General features: G+C 40.0%; 1 protein-coding gene across 1 annotated transcript; it reads right to left on the bottom strand.

Annotated features, from left to right (window-relative positions):
* Nucleotides 1-2,106: 2,106 nt before the first annotated feature.
* Nucleotides 2,107-16,064, bottom strand: tm6sf2b (transmembrane 6 superfamily member 2b; the record flags this gene model as incomplete). Its single annotated transcript, XM_080430637.1, has 11 exons — nt 15,966-16,064; nt 15,598-15,724; nt 13,017-13,120; nt 10,389-10,486; nt 9,956-10,059; nt 8,945-9,027; nt 8,186-8,310; nt 7,283-7,384; nt 6,800-6,892; nt 3,503-3,622; nt 2,107-2,349 (listed from the first exon to the last, which is right to left on the bottom strand). The coding sequence occupies exons 2-11, from the start codon at nt 15,675-15,677 to the stop codon at nt 2,107-2,109; spliced, it is 1,152 nt and encodes a 383-aa protein (XP_080286763.1). The 5' UTR covers nt 15,678-15,724; nt 15,966-16,064.
* Nucleotides 16,065-22,114: the final 6,050 nt, after the last annotated feature.

Below are 22,114 nucleotides of genomic sequence, written 5' to 3'. Positions count from 1 at the left end.
CCCAGACTTTGCTCGCATCCCTAAACACTTAAACCCTCTACATTGTGAAGTGAGATTTCTCTAATTTGGTGCAGTAAAATGTAACCATATTATGTTTATGGAAGATGACCTCACATGGTTTGAAAAGAAAAAGTGAACTGACCTACTGAGGTATTTGTTTGGTGAAAGATCAAATTTCAGACAAAATGTATACATGCTCTGTGTTAATATTTTTAATTGTAACACTTGCACCACCATTACACTATTAATGTCACGCACCCCCTAGAGGCAGCTTGCGTACCCCAGTTTGGGACTCCCTGCTCTAGACTTAGTAAATCTGGCTCGCGAGCCATGTTTTGTGTGCACGTGTTGTGAGCTTGTAGATCTGCTATTTTTGGCTAATGTTCCCCCCAGAATAATGGATGCTGGGTCAGCTTCAGCTCTCCAGGGCTGACTGACAGCACAGCTGAGCAGACAGCTGCAGCAGGATCCCTTGTGAATTCCTTCATGGAATTACAGAGCTGTTTGGAAAGGGCAGATTTGATTTAGAGATTTATTCACACACACACAATGCATTTTCTAGCATGTGCAAGCAAGGCCAATGCCACACTTCAGCATGAAAAAACCTGCTGAGTGACACTGAATTAGATGACCCTCCCTCCCTCCCTCCCTCCCTGTCTGTCTGTCTGTCTGTCTGTCTCACACTTTCTCTCACACTTTCTCTCTCTCTTCCCTTTTTGATGGAGTCATGCTTAAAAGCTCAATACTTTCTAAAGCATATTATCAGTCTATAATACACATGTGCATTTATGCAAATACTAGTCTGAACAGCATCCAATTCCAAACCTCAAAACCATCATGCTGACAACAGTTTCAACATTTGCCAACCCCCTTTCATGATGATATTGTTTGTTTAAATGTTGATTCACGCTGAGATGCAAGCAACCCCAAATCCCTAAAAGCCCTTTGTGACTGTCTAGAGACTGTTCTAAAACAACATTAAGCCTTTCTTTGTATTTTGCCTTAGTGTCCAATTATTTGTTAAAACGAAAAAAAAAGGCACTATCCATTTTACTTTGTTTGTTGTGGGGAAACAAAATAGTATACAAAACAAAATCCACCAAAATGTGTTTTGTGTATTTTTTACAGAGAGCAAGTTCAACACAGAGTCGCAGAGTAAAAAACATAAAGTGGTACCGTGACAGACAAAAGAGAAATTGGAGGAGAATGGCAATCAGAAACAGTTGTTTCTTATCTGCAGATTTAAATTGAGGAAATGAACCCTCATTTTAAGAGCAATATAGGCTGGCAGGAGGACAGGAGTTCGCCCCTCCTGGTCTTCTTTGGAAGTCTGGACAGAATTTGTCCACACTTCCGAAGAAGACACAGAGTTAAATTAACACTCAGGAATTATTGTGCACTTCTGGTACGCTTCTCTCTTTCCAGGGAAAATGAACACCCTCCATTCTCCTCTTGTCTCCTCTACTCTAGTGCAACAGCCGTGGCCAGAGGCACGTGTCATGATTTATGACTTAATCTGCTTGACCCAGCACACACATGTGTATCTACGTAAGCATATTGATATCCGTGATACGATGACCATCAAGTACTTTATCAGAGATACTGACGCCTGTGCACAATGATACAAGATGTATGTTCTATTCCCATCCATTCTGTTCTTGTCCTTGTTCCGTATCTTCTGGTCACGTCATGTGTCCACTGTACAATACTGTATATATTCTCTATGTGTGTATTAAACTTCAGAGCTTGTCGTGTGATACTGCCTGGTGTCAACTGGTTCTCCGCATGTGCGACTCAACAGAAACCTTCACTCACCACCACCCTTATAGATGGAGACTCTTAGGGACCATATGTTGGTCAACCGAAATCACAACATTATGTTTCCGGGTTGTCCGTATGTTGGTATACAAGGTTTACTCCGTATACAGATCTGTATACGGAGTAAACCTCATTTGCAAATGGCAATTTGTGCATGACACATTCAGTAAATAGTTGGAGACCAACATTTAAATGACAACAAAAACCCATAGCTGTTGAGCAAAATAACTATATTTTAACATCTCAAACAAGGCATTTGAAATAAAGCATTAATGCATGCAATAACAATTATTTGTCCTTCTTTGTAATTAAGGTGTCTTTCTCCTCGCTGTTTGGCAGACCTGCCTGCCCAGGGAAGGAAGAAACCTTTAGGAAGAAGTAGGGGTCACTTTGAACTCGCAGAGCTAACAAGCTGGGGATAGCTGCATAGATAATGTTAGCTGCCAGCACACACCAAAAGACCTCATCTGGAATACGGAATGGAGCTGTAGTACGAGAATGGAGTGATCCTCCAATATGGGTCCACTGACACTGGGGGTTGAGAGAGAGAGAGAGAGAGAGAGAGAGAGAGAGAGAGAGAGAGAGAGAGAGAGAGAGAGATGAGGCTGGTTCATAACAGCAGAACTCACAATGTGAGATACAAGTTTTGATGTCTCACATTTCTCTGGTGAGTAATAAAAAAAAAGCATGAAAAATACATCTATATTTTACTCGTTGGAGAATCCAGTAAAAACCCAGAATCAAAAAACATTGCTTTTCAGGGGGAGAGCAGACCTTTAAAACCAGAGCTGTAATAAATAATGCTATATTGTAACTGGCATCACTAACATGCTGTCTGCTGTTTGTTCTTGTGCTGTATTCGCACAAATGTCAGCTTATTTGATGGCTTTACTTTTCATATCCTCCCCCAGAAGAAAACGTACTTTGAGCCTTTCTTTTGCAGCCATTATAGTCTAAAGTTAGCGGTATACAGCACAGGGTCCTCATACAGAGGAGATGCTGGTGGGCACAGAGCAGCTGGCTGTTCACCGGAGTCTTTTGATTATCCAAGCATAAATCGCAAGGCTGCCATGGCCCTCTGTCAAACAAGGGAGAAACGGCTGAACACTGCAGTCAGCTTTGATCATGGGCTTCCTGTTCTCTCCAGTTCTTAAATCAGATCAATACTTCAGAGAGGAAAGGCCACCTGTCTGTATATTATAGCAATACAGTAAGCCGGGCAAAGTATGATAGTCATTGGCTTTTCAGAGTGTGGACTCCAGGAACTGGATTAGGAAAAGGAGAGTTGACAAGGACAGTTAATGTATCAATACTTAATTTGAGTCAGTGGAAACAACTGATGGAGAAGATAGGTGAGTCAGAGGCACGCCAAATACAGTAGGCTCTATATGCACAGTCAGCAGCCATATTGGAAAGAAATTGGGCCTCTTCCTCACTTGCTTCACAGGTCTTACCAATTATACTAATTAAGGCTCTGCTCCATTCTGGTCAAACAGAGAAGGGTGCTGATATTGTGCATGTTGGCTCACTAGAAACACTGCCACGCCAGTGGGTCTCAAAGTGTGGTCCTTATGGTTCATTGAGGGGGTTCCAAATGGCGGGTGTTTATTATCATTTACAGTAAACTAAAATATTGTGTCCTGATCTTTTTTCATCCATTATGTGTTTTTCCTAAAGTTCTTACCTGGGTCACGGCTCCAGCGAAGAAAAGGGTCCAGTCTGACATCCATGTGCATCGAGGCTTGAGGAGACCAAAAATAAATGCACCCATCATGGGAAGGCCATAGAAGAAAAGGTGCAGCATCTAAAAGAACAGGATTGACATCATGAGAGATCTTTTGTATTAATATTTTCATATTACACATGCTCTACATCAGTCAGCCACAGAATCTCCTGTACTTTTACTAAGGCTAGTTTTCAGATATAGGAAATGTCTTGTGCCTTCTAATAACAGTAAAAGTTGGCACAGCCATCAACATCTGCCATCCTCATCTACCTGCTCCACAGATGCTACTTACAATGTAGAGACAGTGCAGCACTGTGCGAGTCAGTACCTGCAACACCAACCAACCTAAGAATTGGACAATGGACATGCCTGTCATCAGCCCAAATCAGTGTATGATCTGCCCATACAGTATATGGACTGGACATGCCCGATGACCACACAAATCGGCACTGAGAGAGGGAGAGAGATTGTTACATTTCTAATTTGTATGTATATATTTAGGGCCTATGTCACAGCGTTATTAAAATTCCCATCCAGTTGATTGCTTTGGCATTTCAAAAGCAGGTTGGGTGAGCAGCCTGTGTGATGTCATGAGTTTGACTATCAGGGGAACTGATGCTGATGAGTTTTACCTGGGGGATGGTTCAGAGTGATTCATAGATTGACAGAGACACGCAGGAACGCGGTCATGCACGGAGAGGCACAGCAGTGCTTAGTGCCAGTGGGACATAAGGATTATTGGACCCAGTTGTGTTATAAGGAATACATGCTGTGCAAAGACATTATTATTGAACCCATGCTTAGAGTTTGTTTTAGGCGCTTTAAGTGATTTGAAAAAAATATGGTACAGTGTCTAAAGAGTGCATCTCTACCCTGATTTGCTTCTAAGCCCCTGATCATCACTCCAAAAGACAGTTAATACAGCACATTCTCATCCAGCACTTAAGCTTCTCAACGGAAGACTGAGAGGCACACCCTCAACCACGTTCTCTTCTCTCTCCTCTCTTCATCTAACTCCCATATTACTTGCATCCCCACATTCAAAAGATTCTCTACAAACATTTGCACACTCAGCACGAACTGCAAGTCATGCATATGGGTCATGGACTTCAACTTAAAATATTTGGTGCATGAAAGCCAGCTTGCTGCCATATAATGGCTTCAAATTATGTGTTTTCATCCTAGGCCTGTGGTCCAGAAGAATTCTAATGAGCTGTGTTGAACCCAGTGTCTGAGAGACAATCATCATATGCTTTTCAGTCTTATCGTGGGAGTGTTCCAGTGCTGCCAGTTCGCCATCACGTCACACCATGTGGTCAATCGTCATAACTGATGAAAAAGGTTGGTCAATGCAAGAACGGTGTAACCCTGTGCAATCCTGTGCAACACAGACCTCCTCATTTCACATGTCATGCACACACGCTCGCTTGCACGCATACTCACACACACACACACACACACACACACACACACACACACACACACACACACACACACACACACACACACACACACACACACACACACACACACACACACACACACACACGCACATAGCACACGCACACGCACACACGCACGTACCTAGATTTGAGAACATTCCGGAACATACCACACAAACAAATACTCTCACAAGAAAATAAACACACATACTGTAGATAAACATGACAACAATCAAATGTATTCTGAAACACTTATAGGCAGGACTCACTTTCGCACGCACACACGCACGTCGCACGCACGCACGCACGCACGCACACACACACACACACACACACACACACGCGCACACGCACACACGCACACGCACACGCACACGCACACGCACACGCACACACACCACCCAGTGAGTTGCTGATGTGAGGCTTTGGGGAAGGATTAGATCATCAACTTCTCTGCATGTTGTATGTCTGTCTGATCTATGACTTACATTGTGCCTGGACAGCAGTCACGACACGCTCTTTTGATAACCAATTGACACGGCTACATGCTCCCAACAAAGCACAACTAAAATTACCAGCAACACACAGGGTCATCAGAAGGAAAAGAAAACAGCAGTGAGAAACACGTCTGTAGTCACAAAAACAGTCTGCTTCCACGCTTAAACAAATCAGCGAGAGACAAGGATCCACTGGCCTCTTACACTTTACTCATTGCTGCTGTAATGATGAGGAATGGCTCTGTAATCAGCTGTGTGAGGGGACAGAGCGGGGCAAGCACAGCTTCCAGTCCATCTCTGAGTACAGGTTCCACTATTAGGCTGGTTATTTAAAACATACTGTATAAGGGAGTGGGCTATAAACCACCTTCAACATGGCATCTCTATTTTTGGGCATGCTTGTCATTATAGGTCAAAACATTCAAAAGATTTAACAGACAGACAGACAGACAGAGATAGCGAGAGGGAAAGGGGGATTCAGAATAACAGATGTGTCTGTGAGTGTGAGACAGATATGGAGACCTCAGCCCCTAGCACTTTTCTCTCCATTTATCCCTTCTTGTCAGCTTTGTTCAATAGATTGATATCTTTTTTTGTTTCTTAGATTAGATTTGTCTTTTCTTGACCACAAATGTGAAGAATGTTATTTAGATAGAATGTTGTGAGAGATGCTGGGTTCATTTGTTTATGTGGTAGTGGTATCCTAGTTTCTTTGAGGCTTAACATTGTTCTCTCTGCACTCTACTTACAGTATGTGACTATTTACCTTATCATTTACTGACAAGTCTTCATGCTGACTGTGCTTATTCCAATTTCACACTAAAGGGAGCGGCCATGATCTGGTACCACTCAAATTTAGAACAAACATGGGAAAGTTCTAATTCTACTGCTCTGCCACCAAGATGTGGAATGCCCTCAAAGGATGCGTAACACTGGTTTCTTTCTACATTGGCCTGAAAAAAACATCTTTCAGGAGACCAAAAGGGGAGGTAAATGTAATTTCCCTCTTTTGTACATATAGTGTTTGTATTTGTTGATGACATGTATTATTGACTTGTGTTAATTTTGTATGCTATGATGATGAATTGAATACATAGGACCATAATGGAAACAAGTCCCCAGGACTATCCTTTCAGCTTTAATGTATTACTGTACCACGTGCTGTATACATTTCTGACTAATACAGTCAATCAATCAATCAAAAAGTCACTCTTGATAAGAGTGTCTCTGCTAAATGCCTAAATTGTAAATTGCAAATTGAAAGCGTGATACAGTAAAAAGAGAGATTTACAGATAGAGAGAGAAGGAAAACCCACCATAACTCTGGGGAAGCCCACAGGATCCTGCAGGTAGGGTTCATATTGCTTCAGGTACATGACACAGGCCTCTAGAGGGGAGTCAAGAGCCACCTGCATGCATGCACATACCGGAAGTTTTGGATACATGAATTAAAACATTAATATGATTGAATGCCCAACGAATCATTGTAATGACAAAAAAATACTTTGAATAATCTGCACATCATTGCACAATCCTTTAAATACTTAAATAATAATAATAATAATAATAACAATAGTAAATAAACACATAATTCTCCTGTGTGGCTCAATTAATTGACCATACAATGTCATCTGAATCTTTAAAACGACTCCATGGATAATTCCTCTTACAAATACTAAATGAACTATACACACACAGTATGTATCATCACACATACAGATGAATCTGTCATCATGGTCCAGACTTGAATTCATTTTACTGACACGTATCGATTCTGTCTGTCTGTCTGTCTCACTCACCAAGCCCCTGAGAATGGTGAAAGCCATGGCAGCTACCAATAGCAGTACCAGCACTAGATCCATGGGCCGCCAGATGAGTTTCATGCACTGTGCTTGCTGGGCCTGAAGGGAGACACCAACATAAGGTCAAACTCCAAGGCCAAGATTGTGGTTTCAGTGTGGTGCTCTTAAGAAATATTGAAAGATGATGAAGGAAGTAGTTTGGAATAAGTAGGTTGGATTCTGCTTGTATGTATTTAAACCTGGGGTTAAATATGCTCTAGCTTCACACAAGGTTCAAGGTTGTTACGTCTTCGTAAAAAAAACCTTTCCTCTGACATTATAGCAGCATTAAACAATAAAATAATTAGAAAAAGATATATATATATATATATATATATATATATATATATATATATATATATATATATATATGTGTGTATGTTACTGCATTGCTTATTTTTTGCCTCAAATGTTTTCAAAAACATTCTTTAGTTTACTACTGTTTAGCTGTAAAATGACATTGTGTGTTTGTTTACATGCATGGCTAACATGTTGAATATGGCAAAAAGCAAGCACTGCGGATTGAATGTCATTGTTGTCACCGTCTGTTATTGACCGCTGAATTCAGTGATTGACCAATCACAATCAAGCACTCAACCAAGGCTTGTAATAACATCATATAATGCAAACACAGTGCACAAGGTTATCAACATGTTATCAACATATGTACTGTAAACATTGTTTGCAAGGTTATCAACTTGTTATCAACAGGTTATCAACAGGTTATCAACATCCAATGTAAATATTGTGGGCATGCAGATGCTGTAAATTGATCTGTGCCAGTGACCTTGTCACACCTTCTCAAACTAGCAATTTCGTTTACATCTCTTTTTCTTTCCACTGATGGTATCCTTTACTCACATTGTATCCACCAGTAAGTTGTTTTTCCTGGGACCTTGAAAAAATCAGGATCGCGCCCCAAACAGGCATCAAGAGGAAGAGAAAGTTGATCCAGAAGGCTGGACGGATATCTGACCCGTATCTACCTGCAAGAAAGAAGGGAAAATGGGATCCATTCTTAAGGCCACCAACTTGGTTCTCAAACAATGCAACGTGGAGCAGTCTAACCTATTTTTAAACTGTATTTTTAAACTGTTGTCACACTTCTAGGTTAAAATGGCAAATTGATGCAACCTCTGTCAAAAGCAAGGAGTTCACATTAACATACGTTCAAGCACTTATTTCCTCCCACTCTTGCATGTTTTCAAGTACACACACGCACACGCACACACACACACACACACACACACACACACACACACACACACACACACACACACACACACACACACACACACACACACACACTTCTCAGAGCGTAATTCATTTCTTCCTGTTAAAGAGCAAATGCATGTGTCTAAAAAAACTAAACAAAGTGAGAAACACTTTGCCAATGGGCAAGTTTGATCATCTGACACTCGCGTATGCAGCTTGAAACGCCAACAACAGATGCTCTAAGTCTGTTTTCAGCTTCGTGTTCTGGGTTGCGATGCCAAGCAGGGCTATATGTCTGTATTGTGTTGGCAAGCTGACACTGATGCTACAAGGCCGTGCAGATGTTCCGTTGATTAGAGCCTTCACTCTGAGACTGTTAGATGGGAAATAGAAGATGAGGCTCACCTGCGACGATCCCAGCAATAAACACACTCATGTTGGCACACAGAGAGCCAGCCCAGAACAAGCCAAGGGTACGATAGGACTTTCTATGAAGTAAAACAGATGGACGCACATGATGACTTGCACATGGATGATCGTACCATTGTTTAGATACAACACAATAGCGCTAACTGCTTTTAATCTGAATACGGCAATATTAATTCATCTGCAGGTTATATCTCCAGCCCATGCTTCACAGACAACACATGGCACAAACGTGGTGCTCAAGGACTTAATGTGCTACAATCTGTATGGGATCAAAGGATGACTTCCTGCGAGATGAGGCCTACTGTTTGTTCTCCCTCTGGGAAAGGGTTGTGGGTGATTTAAACAAGATCTCATTTCCATCACAGTATCAGCCCTGAGGCATTTCTCTCTCTGAACTCAACTCACTGATGTCAGTTTTTGCGACTATCTACAGTAGCTAGAGAAATATCTCTTCATTTTCCCTTTTCCTTCTCACCAGCTGAGTGTATGGATCGTCTGGGATGAAGGAAACTGACAAATCCTTCCACAAAAACTCTTTGTTCACTTCACTGCATATTTTGTTAGTCAAAGAACATAAACAATGTGAAAGCAATGGAACCAGTCGACACCAGAGACCTGTGTAGCTGCCTGGATACTTATGTATTATTTGAAAGGATTAGTCTGCTCGAATCAACACCTGAGAAAAGTAACCCTGTGCACTGGTACGGAGGCTTGCAAAAAGTCTCCTGTTTACTTTGTTTTACTTGTGTTTCAAATCACATCGCCATCTATACAGTATCTCAGAGTATGAATGTTGATGCAGTGTGCTCACATATTTAACCACTTAATGTTACCCTAGTGTCCCTACAGTATACTTGAGAATGTCATAATAGGTGAACATAGCATGTTCAAGCCTCTACATTGAATTTATATGTCACCAAGCGTATTGGAAGGCGGAGGTCTCCGATACATCTAACTACGTGAGACTACAGAATGACCGGCACTCACCTGTCTGTTATCTTACTGATCATCATCAGGTACATGATGAAATGGACTATTCCATCCCAGTAACACATCATGATGGCATAGGATGTGCCCAGATAGGGTTCTCCCTAAAACATTGACATGAACATGCATCGTTCAGACTGTGGTTACAGACAAACCTGAGGTTAAAATATATGGGTGATATAATGTGTTTTTTCACTTTTAGCACCATATGCTATTGGGGTGCCTGAAACCCCTTGTGCTGCTGATTTTCTGGCCCGATATTCCCAATGAGATCTAAACATCAAATGGTTAAGAAAATTTTGAATAGAAGAAGAAAAAAGGAAAAGCAATTTCTATGATGGGCTATTGTAAGTCCAGAAACAAACTTCCTTGTTTGTTTGCATCAATATATTGTTTCTTTAACTCAGAGTAGCTTTGACAGTAAGAAACTCACCGTTTTCCGGTAGAATTCCATGAACCCAGAAATAATGCCATCATGCTCCAAGGCACTCGTCAAGTCAATTATACATGTAAAAGAGAACTCTGCAAACACTGCAAAGGAAAGATCAACATAAGTGGTACAGAAAAAAGTATAATGAGAAAAAACAGACATTGGACATTGTGGGCTTTGTTTTGAAAACTATTTCAAAGGCATTTTGATTCCTCTATTAATGTGGATTAATGTGTCTTCAGTCTTTCAGCATCCTTGGGTGTATTTAACATAGCAAAATACTGTACGTCACATCTCAGCAACAACAACAGAACCTCATTAGCTGCAGAATTCAAATGGTGAAATCTTGTCAGCAGGAAAAGGCCTTGGATGATGTCTACACAATAATGCTACAAATGGCACTTGTAAAATTGGCAGACCACATCACTGTAATACTTGCGTTTCTGTATTATCCTGTGAGGTCTTATTCGATTAATATAATATATCAAATAGCATCTCTTTTAGCATCTACTGGTACACAAAGCCAGACAATTTACTTTGATCTACTGTACATCTCCATAGTCTGAAAACATGACACTATACTGTACGAGAAATGGGTTTAATACTGTAGGAAAGAGTGTAAAAGTCCATGTAAAATGAAGATCTGTGCATGGTCTGAACATGGCAGGATATCCTTATAGTGTCACATTATAGTGTCATGACGCTGGTCACTATCCCTGTCCGTCCTGTTTATCTGGACTCTAACAATGGAGACAGGAGGGGAATTATGGTTCTGTATCATACAGAAAAGCCAGACAAATCGCTGACCTCATCCCTCTGGTTCTCTATGACAGCACTGGCATGGCCTCAGGCACCAGTTGTATCACCTCTTTTTTGGTCCATTGGCATAGCCACTGGCATTGGCCACACGTCTGCATGTTTGCAAAGGTGCCCTTGGCTAGAAATGGAGATAATAGTTTTGACATGTAGTCATATGTACGATATGTCAAGGCATGGTGCTGGGATGGATGAATCCTTGTTGAATCCCATTATAAGAGCGCTGTACTGTATGTATTATGTTCCAAGTGTGTTAACTTTATTATTTTACAATGCAAAAGAGAGCATAGGATGACGTTTATTATGTCATCAAAATGGGAATATTCTATTTGTAAGTGTGCCGCTGCACTCTGTCCAGTGCATCATCCTTAGAAACTAATCAATCAATCAATTAATTAAAAAGAGGGATGAATCCATTCCTCTCTCATTTTCAATTACTTTCTAATTACACAACAGCCTGGAATGCCTTGTATGGGATGAGGAGAGTGTGTAAATCTGACATAGGCGATGACTGTTCGTGGCTACAGTAGAATCAGTATTACTGCTGTACGGGGCCCGAGACATGGATGCTCACACTCACAGTACAGCAGGAAAAGGCCCTGGATGGCGTCTACACAAGAATGGCAAAAGGCACTTGTAGCATTCAGAAACTCAAGCAGATAATTTCTTTTAACAGGACGTTCATGAAAGTCCTTGCGGGCTTGTTTCCAATGAGGGCCTGTGAGCAATTAGGGGTTAAGAGTCTTGCTCAGGGACAAATTTCATTTCGTCGACACATATGCTGGCATGGCCTGGAATCGTACCTGGGGCAACCAGGGCCTCTGGCTCCCTAGGCGGGCTCACTAACCACTCAGCTAAGGCCGCCCCTGATCAATACTCAATCTCTCTGGAGTCATGTGATCAAGAAGTTTCAATCAGTTTCTCTCTGTGGATTCTTTGAATCATGATGCAACTCCCCATATAGGCACCACCCATTTCTGCCTAACAAGATTTTCCATAATTTTGCGTTTTCTTCAAAACTTACTTTCTGTGTTACTGATCCTCCAGATTTTGTCAGAAACTCATGCAAATCGGTACACATTCTCTCTGGAGTCATGTGATCAAGATGTACCCCATGACTGACACAGCTCTGGTAGGCAACCCGGCCAGATCTGCGCTCCAAAGAGCACACTTTTCTAGTATATACATCACCCATGTGCACTCTTACAAAAAAGAAGTGTTGAACATTTGTGTTCACACAAGGCTTAGGCACACTGTGCCAATTATGTAGACTATAGTAGAAGGTCTCAGAAACTCACTGGTGCTATGATGTCAGAGGAAACTTAACCACTTAAACCCAACTTGGTTGACTGGAGTCCCTCTGGGCTCTATACTAGTGACTTTTCTGTTTTCACTAAACTTTAATTATCTTCGCTGAAAATAACTGATCTACAAATTCACCACACGTTGAGCAGTGAGCTTGTAGATCTGCAGATTTTTGCGAAGGTTTTTCCCAGAATAGGGATCTGGGGGTTTACTTAAGTGGTTAAGTTAAGAGGGTGGAGCACATTTCAGAAAAATGCCACAGAAATACCAGTCTGGGTTTAGCTTCTCTCTGAGCCTGATCAGTGTAAGCCTCTTTCTACTATGTGATGAATGAATACACAATGAAAACTATTCATGCTCTCGTTCCAACACGGCGAGTAAGAGAAAGTTCTCGAACCCTTTATTGGGCACTGGAATCAGCCCAAGAACATTGCAGAATTTCAAAATAGCCACTATAAAACGAAATCTATTTTAAGCACATTGGGAAATACATATAATTGTATACAATACCAAAGAATAAAACATCCTTAGGTGGGTTCCCTCGAGTGATGATGAAGTAGAACAGAAACACCACAACCAACACAGCAATTCCAACTTGCAAGATCACATAAGGCCTGGGAAGGAGAGAGAACAAAATCAAATCTGATTCAGTGTAATAGCACTTTATCCACACACTTTCACCGCTTCTAACACTTGCAACCTGTTGTCCTTATTTGGGGCACGTTATTGGTGAAACCAATCAATGGTCAACATTTTTCTAAATATTCCAAATATTTTCACAAATCTTCCACAGCTTGTGGAAGATTTGTACAAGCTGTAGAAGATTTGTGAAAATATTTGGAATATTTGGAAAAATGTTGAAGCTTTCAGTCAAGATTTCAGTTATTTCTTTTAAACAGGGCTTAGGTGTTTTAATACAACCTCAGTAGGCCTACTTGCATTTTATACTTTTTAGAGGGCCCATCTCCCTCTGATTTTCTGCCTCATTCTCTTCTCTAATTAGTTTCTCCCTGGGAAGTTGTGGCAGTCTCCTCTGTGGTAGTAAATTACTGAACAATGATGAATGGAAATACAGAGAGAGCGATAATTATGCCAACACTCCAAGTGTGCATCGGTGGGGGAAATGCAGAGGTGTGAGGGAAAGACAGTGACAGACTCCGGTCTCCAGTGACGACTGGGAGCCTGCTAGTTTTGTACATTTTTGGGGTCCTCAGGGATCCTAGAGAGACAGTGGTCTCAAATTGGATTCACCCAACCAAGAAATCTGAGGTTCCTTTTTTTTTTATATACAGAGGTGAAATATTAACTTATATTCCAAGGACAAATTCTCCACATTGTCAGCTGTGTCTTGTTGGTCAGAACCATCATGCCTGCTTAATGTGCTTGTCTATATCACAGAGCTGGTTTTGGTTCTGATTAAGTATTGCTTGCACTGCCCTGAGAAAGCAAACAATCATTGTACCTTGAAAATTCGAGATATCTCTGCCAACGTGACAGAATGCCAAGGAGTCATGTGATCAAGATGTACCCCATGACTGACACAGCTCTGGTAGGCAACCCGGCCTGGCGGAGATCTGCGCTCCAAAGAGCACACTTTGCTAGTATACAATACATCACCCATGTGCACTCTTACAAAAAAGAAGTGTTGAACATTTGTGTTCACACAAGGCTTAGGCACACTGTGCCAATTATGTAGACTCTAGTAGAAGGTCTCAGAAACTCACTGGTGCTATGATGTAAGAGGAAACTTAACCACTTAAACCCAACTTGGTTGACCGGAGTCCCTCAACGGTATGACTGATGCAAGGCTATGTAATATTTTTAAACTGTCAGTTAACTAACTAGCCTGAACACAAAATGCAGCCTTAATTGGACATGGTTATCAATATTGGCAAAAACCGGAGGTATACTATCAGGACCTCAGCCAATAGGAATCTTGCAAAAAAAATCCTGACACCAAGAACATTCCCTTACTGTATTGCTCCAGCAGCGTTCAAGTGGATAAAGACATAATCCATCATTTGCCAAGGTGTGGAAAGCAGCAAGCTATGGCCATGTTAGTATAACTGTGCCCTCCATGTTTATCAGTCAAAAGTACCACTGCCTTACAATGGAAAAGATTCATGTGCTCAAGGCTTCCCCTGGTAAACAAAATTACTTTTGTAGAAATTTACAATCTACTCACTGTATGCACACAAAAGCCAAGCAAATGTTGTGAGGCCAAAGGGAAGCTCCTCAGTCAATCTCCAATTCCAACACCACAGTAAGATTTATGCACACAATACTGTTTGTTTGCAGAGTGGAAGAGCAGCAGCCACCAGGCATAATGTATGGCATTGTCAGGAGCAATTTATCAAACTCTTCTGCGCTGTCTATTGATTGTCAAGTCAAAAGAGTGCCAGCAAGTTATTATAGAGGTTTGTCAGCAGGGAGAACTGGGTGGGCGAAGTAGAACATGTATTGTCACCCTACTTTAACTACACTAGTTACTGCTGCAAACTGCTCATCAGTTGCAGGGTTTATGACATAATTTCCTATAATAAGATCAAATGGATTAAATTCAATGTACAGTATATTTTAATGAGAAATTAAAGGTCAATTTGAACTTTCAGATAAACCCCCCATAAACCACATTGTATGAACTGAAACTATTCGGTTCCCATGGACTCTTTGACACTAGTAATTTAAACCTTTCCTCGCTACAAGGATTTACACACAGCGAAAGAAGGAATTGGTTAATGCCATATCTGTTTAAACTCAGAGCATTAGTTGCTTCAAAATGGCCAGGGATTTATTCACATTCTGTCACATGCATATAGAAATTAATTTGTATTAATACTTAAATTTTGAGCTTATAGTGTCCTCAAGTGGTGGTAAAATATACCGTCCATTATGAAATAATTCTAAGAGCATCACCTTTACCAACACATTACATTTAATGTACACAAATACGTTTCAGTTGAGTTTTATCAATTTTTGTTGGTCCCTTGCAGAGCTGTTTTATGATTTGGACTAAGCTAATGTCTTGGAAATTTTAATTATCTTCACAGACAAACCATGTTATTAAAAGAGCAATAAGAATTTGACTTACTCTTGGAGTTCTACATTGGTGTTCATTGCATAAAGTACACCAAGTGCAGTGAATGAAAATAAGAATACTAAGGTCTCCATCTCTTCAAATGTTTCTTCACCCTTTCCCAGTTGAACTCCAAGCACAACTGAAAACACAATACATCATTTTATGTCCATGTAATTGGTAATCAACAACAATATAACTTAGGACGTAGGACTAACAAAGCATCAAATAAAATAAAAAACATTGCAAAATGATCAGTTTAATCATCATGATTATCATTCTCAGCACTGTAATGAAACAATTACATTAAATTAAATATGATTTAAATGCCAAAGTGCAAAAATTATCTGATCAATGAAAAAGAAAACAGAACATGCCCTTACCGTCTGACTAGTCTTTCGGTGGTCTAATCACATATGGCAAGCTTGAGGCAGACACAGACTTAACAGGGAGGATAATAAACCAAAGACAAAGAAGCTTTTTGGTGCAAGTTGTGCAAGTTATGCAATTTGTCAGAGATTTACATAAGTCGTATTACAGTGTAAAGTCACATTCTTCTGTGTTTGGCAATGTGTTGTAGGCTAAGAATAGGATTAAAACACTGGTTTAATTATTATATATACAGTTATTATTGCACATGTTCTATTTTCAGTCAATGGATTAATACACATGACTTGCAGGCAAATAATCGCAATATTGAATGAATTAGTCAGTTCATTACTATAGGACTTAACAGGGTCATGCCTATGTTCCCTCAGGTTAGGGTTAGGCTTGGGTGTAGGGGTTAGGCTTGGGGTTAGTGTTAGTGTATTTTATACATGATTTTTTTAAATACAGATACAAATCTACAAGCTCACAATAACACATTGCAATGTTTTTGAGCTTGTGGATCGGCTATTTTCACCATTTATTTATGTAAAAAATAAAAATGATTGGTTCAGAAAATGTTGCCTTTAACGACATTCCCAAAATAGGGATGCCAGGTTTCAAGTTGTTAAATTAGCTGTAGCTATGAATCAAATTGAAGCCTGTAGTGAACCTCTTCCTGTAGAGTGCGCCAAATTCAAACTTTTATACCACAGCCACACCAACACTCTGCTGGTGGGCTCAGAATGGAGAGCGTGTGTAATCACCTCACCATTACAGTAGTAGGCCTACTGCACAGTTAATGGCTATAACCGTTATATCCATTTTGTTACGAATTATGTTACGAATCAACATTGCAAACATACCATGCACTGACATGTGAGACAGGGAGCCTATTGTTGCATTGAACCATAGCTTTATCTGACATAATGAAGCTGAATAAGAGAAGTGATTTTCACCCAGCTCCAGCATGATTTGTCAGGACATGCATCTCTTCCAAAGGTGTGTCCTTTTCATACTCAATTAACAACCCCGTAACTGTTGAAGAACAATACAATATATACACAGGGGGGCAGACAAAGCAGTGTCCCTATATGTCTTATCCATTATCAGATTATTTCATGAGCCCCACCTTGTACTTCATCATGCCCCGACACACTCTGTGCCAATACCCGGCCTGCTCCTACCACCCCCTTTGTGGGGGGAAAGGGGGACTGTTATACCAGGAAAGCACTGTCCGACTGTGTTTACTGGAAACAACTGGAGCTCTTCCAATAGTAGCTATCGCTCAATAACTCAGAGTGGACGGATGGATGCCAAAAAGAGAACAACAACCAGGAAGAGGATAAACAGATACTGTAGACCATACTTCTTTAACACGAGAGTCAAAATAAAAGCAAACCAAAGCTTAATTGCACAGTACATAGACACATTTTCTGGAAACTAATCCTGGTTATTGGACTTAAAATATGAAATTAAAGTATGTAGTACATAAATAGGAAAATGGAGCACATGCAGGGGTGTCATGTAAAAAAAATGCAAGAGCTATATAAGGAGTTAATATCCGATATGGCTCACCCTGTCCTAATCCTATACCTCATTGAGAGTGGGGAATGTGTGGATGTAAACGTCATTGGTTAAAGGAAACGGCTCCAAACTCTTCATTAAAGAGATAATTAAATGAGTTTGCCTTTGCTGATAACTGTTTATTAGGCTAGTTATAAATCAATCCCTTCTTGTGCAGGGCAGTGGATATTAGTTTTTATTTAATGAATCATAGCCCATTGAGACTGAGCATACTAATTTATAGTCTGAATGTCTGGTGATAAATTACACTACCTTTTATGAGAAAAATCATTGATCGTGCAACAGCTATAAACAAATTAGGCAAGTGTGAAGCTGAATATGCATAATATCTGTCAGCACAAGAGCAGAAGCAAAAACACACTTTATTCCATTGCTTTGATTCTGGTAGACATCTGGCAGGATGTTCAGCCTGAGGTGCATGATCTGTGAGGTGAAAATTCTTATAGAAATTGTCACGCTTCAATATGAAGTCAGATGGCTATAGGTTAAACACAGAATATAATATTATCTGACATAACCTTCAGGAGAAATTCAAATGTATTTACTCAACTTTCAAACAAACAAAAAATTGTGGACGTGTTTGTGTTACGACTACTTTAGGCAAAATATATGTAGGCCAAATATAGCATATTTTAATTCTGAAGTGCAGTGTTCGGTTGGTTGGTTTAATGACAAACACTGAAATGTTTTAGTAGTTTGTGTGGATATAGGTAAAATAGGCACTTTTGCTAAGTGGGCACTAGAGAGAACTAGACACATTTACGAAGTGAGCACTGGTGAATTGGGCACTTTACAAACTGAGCACTGTACAACTCTATGTATCTTTGTCTTAAGCATTGATCCTCATTATTTTAACTAGGGCAATGCCTGTTGGGAACGAATGCCCCTTCTGTTATACATGTTGTACCAGTGGCGTACCCACCATAGGCAAGGCAGGCGGCCGCCTGCCCAACTAAAATCTAGTCTCCCCTAGAAAATAAAGTAAAAGACTGAAAAACAGGCAGTGAAAAAAATCCAAAGAGAATAGTGGCCGTCGGACCTCCTCGTCCATTCACGCGTGCAGGCAGCGAATCACTACCAAATCCATTCAGAGCGACGTCGCCTATACTGATGCAAATGTATGCCTTTATCTTCATGGGGTGCCAGGAGTGCCAGGTGTGGGGGGTCTGGGCCATCACCTGTAGGCTACTCACCTGGCATAAAAGGGGCTCTGAGTCTGAGAGCAGCTTGAGCCATTAAACTACAACATGAAGAGACCACCACTGAATAATTGATTGATTGATTATACTTGCATATTGTTATTAACGTTTTTCAGTTTTGTAGTCAGTGTAGTGTTGTTGTTAACTTGTTTACCCCCGACATTTTTCCTACCCATTCTTCTAGGGTAGGTAGAGGAAAAAATCTCGCCTGCCCTAAATGTAATTTCTGGGAACACCACTGTGTTGTACCCATTGTCAGAGTACTCTATCAGTGCAGTACTTAGACCAGTCTATGATGTCATAATGATAATGATAATGAATGTATTTGTTTAGCACAACAAGGTTATGAAGTGCTTTACAGACAAGATTAAAAGCGCAGCAAGATAACCAAGAAGATACAAAACAGCTAAGTAAAATCTGAGAATGAAACCAATAATAATCAGACAGATTTCTAAACACATTACATATTAAACATCATTGCTGAAAACGTACACATTCTGGGAACTATGTTTTACTGAATTGTGAAATGGACTACTACTGTTTTTTCCCCCACCATATCTGAGTTATGATTTTATTGAAATATCGGGCCTTAAATGTAATTAAAAAAAATATTACATGTATTTGGCCCCTCATTTGTAAAATAAATACGCTATACAATGAAATAAAACAAAGTGGTGTTATCAGGGGCCCATCGTTCCCTTTTATGTCCCATAACCTGAAATCACCCTACTACTTTAGTGACTCATTTTGTGACTCCAATACTGTATTCTTCACACAGCAGCTTGTGTTTTAGGAACCATAAAGCTCTGGTCCATAGCGTTAGAAGGAGTTCTCCTTAAATCCTTCTAATGCTATGGACCAGAGATAGGAACTATTATGGTCCTGGAGGACAAAATGCATATTTATGCTGTAAATGTAAATGTTGTACACTAAATGCTCACCCTCACTCATTGTTCACCGTTCACGAGTGACTAGAAATGGGTTTTATAATGTGAAACGTAAAATAGAGGCCAGTAAAATAGGGGGGGAAAAGAAAAAGTGCCTGGTTCTCCGGTTCCAACTGTGTGTACATGTTTTAGGGGACCTGTCTATCAAGTACAGATGTCTTGGACTGAAGTCATAAGTACAGCTTACTTTTCTGTAATCATTTCCATCATCAGCATATATTATAGTCAGTGGTGTAAAGTAGCTAAGTACATTTACTCAAGTACTGTACTTAAGTACAATTTTGAGGTATTTTTTACTTGACTGGAGTATTTCCAAGGTATTTTTTACTTTACGGGAGTATTTCCAATTTTCAGTAGTTTTATTTCCACTCCAATACATCTCAGAGGCAAATATTGTACTTTTACTCAACTACAATTATTTGAAAACTTTAGCAATAGTTACTTTGCAGAAATAAATAATTATATTATAAAACATACATTAACCACTTTAGCCCTATTTTATACCTAGGCTATTTGAAAATAGCCGATTGACAAGCTCACAAGCATCGCTTGAAGCATTGTAGATCTGCTATTTTCAAACATCTCTACACCTGGGTAAAACTGAATCCATTCTCTTTGGGTCCAAAACAGTGGCGTTCCCAGAAATTACATTTAGGGCAGGCGAGATTTTTTTTAGTAGGGGGTACTAAGTGAAAAATCGTTACGCGGCGGATAAAAGCATGAAATTTGATACAGATGTCCCTTGGGTCATCCTAAAACATCCTAGAAGGGGTGCCCAAAAAAATCTTAAACAGGAAGTGAGTTATGGACAAAATCCAAAATGGCCACCTAAACTGTTGACCGTTGACTCAAAAGACACCAAAATAATCTCCAAAAAGCATAAAATGTGGCACACATGTCCTTTGGGTCATCCTAAGACATACTAGAAGGGGAGCCCAAAAAAATCTGAAACAGGAAGTGAGTTATTGACCAAATTGAAAATGGCCGCCTAGTGTTGTCGATTGACTCAAAAGACAACTAAAGAATCTCCAAAAAGTATAAAATGTGTCACACATGTCCCTTGGGTCATCCTAAGACATCCTAGAAGGGGTGCCCAAAAAAGTCTTCAACAGGAAGTGAGTTATTGACTAAATTGAAAATGGCCGCCTACAGTGTTGGCGATTGACTCAAAAAGCCTATAGAATCTCCAAAAAGTATACAATTTGGCACATATGTCCCTTGGGTCATCCTAACACATCCTAGAAGGGGTGCCAAAAATAATCTGAAACAGGAAGTGAGTTATTGACTAAATTGAAAATGGCCGCCTACAGTGTTGAAAGATGATGCAAGTTACCTACAGAATCTCATAAAAGCATGAAATGTGGTACAAATGTCCCTTGGGTGATCTGAACGCATCCTACAAGGGGTGCCCAAAAAGGTTTTAAAAAAGAAGTTACCGCCTAAAAGCAGTTGACACAAAAGAAAACATAAGGGGACGTCATAAAAGTGTATAATTTGGTACGTACATTGAGTGCTTCTTAATATATCCTAGAAGGGGTTATTTATTTGTTTGCTTGTTTATTAAACTTTTTAGGAAGGGTCCATGTTGAAGAAATTCTAAATGGCTGTTTAAACAGTTGACCATGGCAGTCTGCATATTATGCAGACTCAATACGACAGGTTACGCAGTGCATAACTTGCCGTATTTTGTAGTCTACCTTCTGTTTTCATTTCTACATCACTTATTTATTTTACTTTCTGCATAATTTTTTTATTGTACTCTTTGAATCTTCTTTATTTATCTAACTCTGCATATTCTCATTTATTTTACTCTGCATCTTATCTTACTCTGCATATTCTTATTTTACTCTCTGCATCTTATTTATTTTGCACTCTACATCTTCTTGCTTGTTTTACACTCTATCTTCTCATGTATTTTCTTCTTGATCATTACTGTTTTTTTGTGATTAGTGTTTAGTAACTACATGTATTCATGTGTGCCATTTCGCAATTACCAGCACATTGGCATAATGCTCTGCAAGGTAACCCAGCATCCCGGCATCTACACTTTCTCGAACAGAAGGGCTCAGCTTTGCAGCCACACTTGAGTTCTCTACAAACTTAAGCAGCCTCTGGCAAGAGTGTCCATAAAGGTGTCCACGAATCAGCGACTTTAATTTATTTGTCAGGAGATGGTAGAGATTGCATAGCTTTCAGGCTTCTGGACCAAATGCTAGATTGGCTGCTCGATTTGAATATTGTAGCAGTGCAGCCCGTGTGGGAGGAGGGTTTTCCATTGAGAGACTATTCAAACTTTTTTTGGCACCCCTTAGGATGCATTCAGATCACCCAAGGGACATTTGTACCAAATTTCATGCTTTTATGAGATTATCTTTTATGAGTGTCTTTTGCATCATCTGTCAACACTGTACACGGCCATTTTCAATTTAGTCA

The sequence above is a fragment of the Gymnoscopelus braueri genome, assembly GCF_963280865.1.
Source record: "Gymnoscopelus braueri genome assembly, chromosome: 6".
NCBI lineage: Eukaryota > Metazoa > Chordata > Actinopteri > Myctophiformes > Myctophidae > Gymnoscopelus > Gymnoscopelus braueri.
The sequence above is the reverse complement of the archived record's forward strand: the minus strand, read 5'-3'. Positions and strand labels throughout refer to the sequence as shown.